This window comes from Helobdella robusta (genome assembly GCF_000326865.2).
Source record: "Helobdella robusta unplaced genomic scaffold HELROscaffold_47, whole genome shotgun sequence".
NCBI classification, from domain to species: Eukaryota; Metazoa; Annelida; class Clitellata; order Rhynchobdellida; family Glossiphoniidae; genus Helobdella; species Helobdella robusta.
This window is the reverse complement of record NW_008705176.1, coordinates 716,960-725,622: the sequence shown is the minus strand read 5'-3', so window position 1 is coordinate 725,622 and position 8,663 is coordinate 716,960. Positions and strand designations below refer to the sequence as shown.

The 8,663-nt window shown below is 32.8% G+C and overlaps 2 protein-coding genes across 2 annotated transcripts; both read left to right on the top strand.

Moving 5' to 3' along the window:
• Nucleotides 1-477: 477 nt before the first annotated feature.
• Nucleotides 478-3,900, top strand: HELRODRAFT_178333 (hypothetical protein; the record flags this gene model as incomplete). Its single annotated transcript, XM_009026457.1, has 7 exons — nucleotides 478-532; nucleotides 849-959; nucleotides 1,218-1,357; nucleotides 1,617-1,718; nucleotides 1,992-2,158; nucleotides 2,317-2,408; nucleotides 3,848-3,900. The coding sequence occupies 7 exons, from the start codon at nucleotides 478-480 to the stop codon at nucleotides 3,898-3,900; spliced, it is 720 nt and encodes a 239-aa protein (XP_009024705.1).
• Nucleotides 3,901-5,483: 1,583 nt separating this feature from the next.
• On the top strand, nucleotides 5,484-8,375 carry HELRODRAFT_85694 (hypothetical protein; the record flags this gene model as incomplete). Its single annotated transcript, XM_009026384.1, has 6 exons — nucleotides 5,484-5,589; nucleotides 6,382-6,498; nucleotides 6,698-6,811; nucleotides 7,591-7,710; nucleotides 7,954-8,067; nucleotides 8,257-8,375. Coding segments are annotated over 6 exons (690 nt in total), but the record flags the coding sequence as incomplete, so codon positions are not given.
• Nucleotides 8,376-8,663: the final 288 nt, after the last annotated feature.

Sequence of the window (8,663 nt, the reverse complement as noted above, 5' to 3'; positions counted from 1 at the left end):
ATAAGTCTCAATCTAAATTATTTCCTAAGTACTTATCGGATATATTAATTGAACTTAAACGCCCCTGTTTACGATCGTTTTCTTGTTCTCACTTCTTAACTCGTGTTAAACACTCTTTTGCCAAATCTGCTTTTGCTTTTCTGATTTTTTTCTCTGGAACTCTCTACCTACTTCTCTGACTACTTCTCCATCACTTACGAAGTTCAGAGCGGATCTCAAGACCCATCTGTTTGCAAAATTCATTGAGGAGCGCTGTTGAACATCGCGGATTGATTAATTGTTCACTCATCCATTCATTTATTTACTCATTCATTTATCCATTCATTCATTAGTTTATCCATATGTCTGTTCATTAATTAATCCATACATTTATTCATTATCTCACTCACTCATTCAATCATTCATTTATTCATTCATCAACACATTCCTTCCTTCATTCATTCATTCATTCATTCATCTGAAAACAGTCCTCAGCCAATGACGAGCAATGATGAAGATATCAATTATGAACTAACACAAATTCCTTGTGGATGTACGTGTATGTGTGTGCTTGTCTGTGTGTGTGTCTGTGCGTGCGTGCGTGCGTGTGTGCGCTCGCGTGTTTGTGATTTTTGAATATTTGTCCGCATCCACAAATGAATAGTGAATATAATTGTTTTGATATAATATAAAATTCCTAAATAAGTTAACATCTAGCTAAGTAAATAAACGAATGAATGAATGAATGGATGAACGAATGAATGAATGGATGGATTGATGAAGGAATGGATGGATGAATGAATGGATGGATGAATGGATGGTTGGAAGAATGAGTGAGTGAATTAGTTAATTATTTTTCTGCCATCCAGTCATCTACCAGTTCCAGCTCCTGAACACTTGGGGCGATGATTACTACATTGGGTTAAGTGGAATAGAATTTTACGACAGAAATGGCGAAAAAATTAATTTAAATCTAAAAAGTTTGTACCTTTCTTTGCATAATTCTTTTAAGAGTTAAACCTCTTTCCCTAATTTTAGGGTATTAATATCGTAAGTGTACGCATGAACGCATAAATTTGACTCACCACCATTCGCAAATTGCACGCACATTCAACATTCCAGCTATTATATTCATTCTAGCAACATTCGCCATAGCAATTAGCAACATTATTATCATTAAAATCATCATTGAATCATCCTCACTACAATTATGAACATTTTTTTTTAAAACCGCGTAGATTTAGCGGCCTATCCTCCGAGTATAAACTGTCTAGAGGGGGTGTTCAACGACATTCGCACTGTCGATAAGCTGGTCGACGGATTCAACGACAGTCTAGACGGCAAGCATTCATGGCTCGCCCCGATTCTGCCCCAGACGGTATGTTAGGTGCCTGTCTTCAATTCACATTCGAACCTGGTAACTGTAATACTTGGCCATTGTTATACTATTGTGTTTGTTTTTTGTTGTTTGTTTGTTTGTTTGTTGAGTTTGTAAATAATGTTGTTTTTTTTATGGATTTTTAGTGTCAGAGGTATCAACGACACACACATACACACACACACGCACACACAGGAATTTTTACCATTATACCAATTAATAATTAATTATAATTAATACATAATTATTTGGCTCTCAGATAAATCGCTTGTACGTGAAGTTCGACCGGCCAATGAAAGTTTTGAGGATAAAGATGTGGAACTATGGCAAGACCCCCTCGAGAGGGGTCAAAGATTTCAACGTCTGTAAAAACTGAAAATTTTAACAAATTTCTTTTCAATTAAAAAGAAATAAAATTAAAAATTTATCTAAAAATAGTATATCAGTAAATTTGAGAAAGAGAAAGAAAGAGAGAGAGAGAGAGAGAGAGAATAAAAAATAAGTGAAAGAAAAAAAGTGAGAGAGAAAGAAAGAGAAATATTGAATGAGAGAAAAAGAAAGAGAGGGGGGGAGAGAGAGAGAAATAACGCCAAAATCTTAATTTGTACCCCAAACTAAACCACGGCCATGATAGTTACTGGTCGACGATCTACTTGTTTACAACGGACGCATGCAACAACGCGAGAAGTGTGCCAAAGAATTCGACACAAAGTGCAAAACGAGGTACCATACCATTAGTTTTACGAAGGGGGAACAACTTAGTTTGGAACATCAAGCCGCTACTGCTGCTAATAGTAATAAGTGCGTTTCTATTATAACTCCTTGATCGTGAAAGTCCAAAATTTTGTTAACGCTAATTCAAAATTTTTTTCATTAATTAATCAATCAAATAATTTAATTTTAAATCAATAAATCAATTAGTGAAATTAATAATTTTTCCAAAATTATTTTTTCTACAGAGATAGTGCGGATGAGAGTAGGTTTGAGATATCACACAATCGGCTGTTGATATTGGATAGCAGATCCAAGAGTCCCAATATAATTGATCAAAGTTGGTAATTACATACGTACGCGCACGCACCGACACAAACACACACATACATACACGCACACATACACCTAGATGAATAATACATTGCAAGGTTTTTTCTGTATATATTTATATGTATAGAATGAATGAGTGATTGAGAGAATGAATGAATGATTGAGTGAATGATTGAGTGAATGAATGAATAAATGAATGAATGAATGAAAACGTTTCTAATCAAATTTTCCATTTTCTTAATTCCCAGATCTCCGACCAACAACTTGCATGATAAATAAGAGAGGAGTATCTAGAAGAAAATAATCTATGCTTCCACTGTCACTCTCTCTTTCTCTCTCTATCTGTCTCTTGCTCTCTCGCAATATCACTCTTCAATCCTAATTCTTTTTTACTTCGTTTTTCGTTTCAATTAAGCTCACTTTTTTTATTCTCTTTTTTTTCTTTCCCCCTCCTCATTTTCTCTTTTTTCACTCACTCTCTTTCTTCTCTCTCTCTCTCTCTCTTTCAATTTCTCTCTCTTTCTCTCTTTCAAACTCTAGAAATTTTTGGTCTTTCATCATCATTTGATCATTAGCACAGAAAACATTTCATTAAACTTGATTGAATGTCGCATGTAACTGACATTTACAATAGAAAAATATTAAAGAAATCATTCGTATTAGGATTAAATAAAGAACAAAATCGCTGATTCGTTACTTATTTCTTTCAATATAAATGACGTCACACGTTCGAAAAAAATCAGTGCTGTGAAAGTAAAATGAGACTTAAGTTTTAAATGAATGATCCGAAGTAAAGAATTGAAATAAAACTATCTAGCGTAGGAATTGAAATTTGAATTTTAGCTTGATTTAAACATTAACCTTATGGAATTTTTTAATTCCAAATCTGTAATAACAATAGACACTGCTTCTAAATAAACCTCCATGATTTAATCAATTGATCTCGAATTAACGAAAGAGTTATTTTCATAGTTTAGAACTGACCTCTATGGATATTTCTTTGATAATGTTTCAATGAAAATTTTTGCGATAAAATCGTAATGTACACGGGTAGGGTATAGTCGATACTTAATTCAGTCGACCATACCTTTCATTCATTCATTCCTTCATTAATTAATTAATTAATTCATTCATTCGTTCGTTCGTTCATTCATTCATTCAATCAATCACTTGCCTGTTCATTCATTCACACTTCAATTAATTCATGCGTTTACTTCTTTAATTATAAACTTGTGTTTCCCAAGATTAACTCTTCAGCACTTGAAAACAACATAACGTAAATTACGTCACAAGTTTGCCTGGCTTGAGATTTTCAGAGCTGACGCCTAAAGAGACATTAGGGCTACTGGAACCTACCCCACAATAAAAAAAACTTCTGAACAGTTAAGGTCAAAGGTTAAACGTAACAAATATCTCTAAATAATTTTTTTTCAAAATTTATTCCAGCCACTCATATTAATACTGACGAACGCAACTGGGAATTTTATCTTGGGGGATGAAACTGCACCCTTTTGCGTCATAGAGGGGGGGTGAAAATAAACCCTTCTACCTCATGTACCCCCTCCTAGTTGCGCTATGGGGTTGGTGGTAGTAATACACTTTACTATAATTATTTACATTAACTAAAACATTTTCAAAATGATCGGAAGATCCTAATTCCCGAAGGCTTCAAAAGTTCTTTATTAGTTTTTTAAAACATTATATATTAGGAAGAACCATTCATTCATTCATTCATTCATTCATTCGTTCGTTCGTTCGTTCGTTCGTTCGTTCGTTCATTCATTCATTCATTCGTTCGTTCGTTCGTTCGTTCGTTCGTTCGTTCGTTTCTCCCATCCATCTCTTCATCAACTCATTCATTATTTATTCATATTATTATTACTATTATTCGTACGTATAAAAATGATTATTATATATTATTATAATATGCCATTAAAATCAAAAATTTACGAACTTCTTAAAGTCAATTTGAAGAGTTTCACAGAGCCGAGTCTTACTTGAAAGTTTAACTTTAAAAATTTGATTTTAAAAATTTAAATTAAATTAACCGAAAATCATTTGACTTTTGTAACGTAAATCCTTATATCATATCATAATAAAATATCATTATATATCATCCTATATCATTATATAACACCCTATGTCGTTGTATATCACTTTATATCATTATATATATATACATACGTCCTTACACATATCCAAAAATTGCTCCTATATTTATATATAGGTTTAATATTATTTGCATTTGCTTATATCAACTGTTCGTCTATTTTGAAACACACAGTATAATTTGTAACGCAACAGTTTTTCGACTTCTCACAAAAAATAATGAAAATGACGTCCAAACGAGATGCCCACAAACAAATCCCAACCATAATTTGCCTCATCCTAAACCTCGCCTCCTTCATATCGAACGAAATAACAACTGAAACACTTCCATCTTGGGCTTGGGATGACGTCAATGGTATTAGTACAACTCATGAGATAGATACAACAATACCTACCACAGTAACCACCGCAATGCCCGAACCCACAACACTGGTGAAAACTATTTGTGACGAGGTTTCTCCGTGTCTGCATGGTGGTCAGTGTATTCCTCTTCCGGGTGGAGACGATTTCGAATGTGTTTGTAGGGACTCTTACATTGGAAAGCAATGCGAGCAACGAGGTATGGCGAAAATTATTTTTTATTTATTTATTCATTCACTTATTTATTTGTTTGTTTGTTTATTTAATTATTAATTATATTTTTTGATTAACCAACCGACAGACTGACTGACTGACTGATTGTTTGGTTGGTTGGTATTTTTTGGTAGGTTGGTTGATTGATCACTTAACTGATTGATTGAGCAAATAATATTAATTTCTATATAGGTTGACTTGATTGGGTGATAGAAATTATTTAAAAATTATAGGAATTATTTGATTTAAATATGTAAAAAATCCGACCGACCGACCGGCCAACCAACCAACCAATCAACCAACCAACTAACCAACCAGCCAGCCAGCCAGCCAACCAACCAACCAACTAACCAACCAATCAATCAATCAATCAATTTCAATCTCAACACCAGACCCTTGTGGAGATGACCCCTGCCTAAATGGAGGTCTCTGCATACCTTTCTTCAGTGGTGGCTACCAGTGCAAATGCCCCATGCGTTTTGCTGGCGAAATCTGCAAGAATAGTAGTAGGCATTGAATCGAAATAATAATATTAATAATTAATAATAATAATAATAATTAATAATAATAATTAATAATAATAATTAATAATAATAATAATAATAATTAATAATAATAATTAATAATAATAATTAATAATAATTAATAATAATAATAATAATTAATAATAATAATAATAATAGTCGATGGTTAAAGGGCCTGGCTCTTTGTATGTATATTATTGAGAAATACTAGAAATTTTCTAAATTAATAATAAAAATAACAACAATAATAATATTAATAATTATAACTATTATTATTTGTAAATTATTTAAAAATTGTAGAGTTTATTTTGAAATGCAGGGCTTTGTAGGCCGTTAAATCACGTTAGAAACGGCTGTGAATGTCCGCCAGTGTTCCTCGGAAAGCACTGCGAACTAATGGGTAGGTACACCAAATTATAGAAAATATAGAAAATATAACTAAATATAAATATTTAGTTATAATTAACCATAATTAAATTTAAACGAATTAAAATTAGTCCTAATTAAATTTAAACGAATTAAAATTAGTCCTAATTAAATTTAAATGAATTCAAATTAGTCCCAATTAAATTTAAATGAATTCAAAATAATCCTAATTAAATTTAAATGAATTCAAATTAGTCCTAATTAAATTTAAGCAAATTCAAATTAGTCCTAATTAAATCTAAATGAATTCAAATTAGTCTTAATTAAATTTAAATTGAGTTAATAAATTTTCATTATTAATTATAACTATTCGGAAGCTATTACAAAATCATTCTTCTAAAAAAAAAGATTCTTGCGAGAAAAATCCTTGCAAGAATGGAGGTGTGTGTCTGCCGTTGAACGCAACGGACTACAGGTGCGACTGTATGTCGACAGCATTTGTAGGCAAAAATTGCGAATACGCTGGTAGGTTAAAGTATTTACCGCCGTGTGTGTGTGTGTGTGTGTGTGTGTGTGTGTGTGTGTGTGTGTGTGTGTGTGTGTGTGTGTGTGTCAAATGCCTAAAATGCCTACGTATGTTATTTTTTGGTCATTGATGTCTTTGTAAATGAATTTATAACTTTTCAAAATTCATAATAAATAAAATAATTTCAAACATACATAGATCCGTGTGGGATGAATCCGTGTTTGAATGGTGGGATTTGCAAATCCTTCGGAAGTGGGAGTTATAGATGTGATTGTCCAAGTCTATTTAGTGGAAACCAATGCCAAACTATCGGTAATATAAATTGCTTTATATAGGTTTAATATGACGATCATATCTCTGCTTTTTACTGTCTTTTTATCGTACCCAGAGTCCCGTTTGCACTTTTATCTGCCTCGATGCATTACCGCGCTACCTTATCATTCCGATGAATTATCACCCCTAGACCCTTTTCCTCCTCTATTTATTCCTAGATCTTAATACGGATCCTTCAGGATCCCCACTTGTAACATTGCTCCAGTTTGAGAAACTTCCTCCAATACCAACTTTTTGCCGTCTACCTTGTAACCAGTCAGAAATACACTTGAGTGTCTTTCCTGTGCCTCTAATTTTAAGGCCAAACGTTTATGCAGTACCTTATCAAAAGCCTTAGCAAAATCTAATTACACAATATCCACTGCTTTCTTTCTGTCAAAATTTTCATAAATCTTTTCAAAAAAAAGTCAAGCAAATTTGTTAGGCGCGAACGCTTATCCATGAATCCGTGTTGGCTCTTGTATATGACATCGTTTTTTTACCAAATGGTCTACAACTATCTTCTCAATTATTCTTTCTAGTACCTTGCATGCAATACTGGTAAGGCTAATTCCAGGGTCGCAAAGATCTCCTTCCTTGAAGAGTGGCACTGTGATTGCATCTTTCCAATCTGATGGTATTTCACCTTGGCAACATACATATGGGATGATTGGATGGATGAATGAATAAATGGATGGATAAATAAATTAATTAAAAAGAAATCGCATAAATTATTAATAATAAATTATAACATTAATTTTTTTTTATCAAACTCGAAGACGTTTGTATAAATAATCCCTGTCTGAACGGTGGTGTTTGCAATCATTCGGAGGACAACGGAGAAAATTTCACGTGCTCATGTCCGGACTCATTCTTCGGAGAACATTGTGAATATCAAGGTGGGATGAAATGAAATAATGAATACATATATAAAACTAAATGGATTCATCCATCCATCCATCCATTCATCCATCCATCCATCCATCCATCCATCCATATAATAAACTAACATTTTATTGTTTAAAGTAAGATTTCCAGAAATTTTTCAATCTCTCCGTATTGGATTAGGTGTCGTTTTGTTCTGTATTATTGTATTTAGTAAATGTTTCGAGAAAATAATTAACTTTTTTTTCCATCGAAAGATTTTTGTGGTAGCAATCCATGTTTGAACGGAGGGGTGTGCAAAAATTTGGTCCCCGGCGGATTCCGATGTGAATGTTCCGGATCATTTAGCGGGAAACACTGTGAAAAAACAAGTTTGAATATTATCATCAATCAGAATCTTTTCTTTTTCGAAACTAGATTTAAATGTTAGAAAAATATTAAGAAACGAAATATCAAACGCTACTGTTGACGGTGTTATTGAGATTTATAATGACTGATAGGTTGGTTAATAGATAGCGATTAATTGGCTGATTGATTGATTGCTTAAATTGATTGATAAGATGTCTGCGAGCCAAATCCTTGTTTCAACGGTGGCAGTTGTTTCCCAACGAATTCCACGGATTACGAATGTCATTGTTCAGGTCCATTCCGTGGGAGAAATTGTGAAATTCAGGGTTAGCAAACGATCACATGTTATTTTAAAAAATTTGAGAAATTTATGTTAAAAAAAGATGAAAAATGATTGAAATCGTTGTGTAAATTTTCTCTTCAAATAGATATGTGCTTATTGAACGGAGTATGTTTAAACGGTGGTACATGTGTACGAGTTGATGCGTATCGGGTATCTTGTACTTGCCAGTCTGGCTACACTGGAGCTCGTTGCGAATATAAGGGTTTAATTTTTTAATATTTCGTTTAATTTTTATATTTATTTATTTTAAATTACTATATTTTTGTGTTTTTAAGG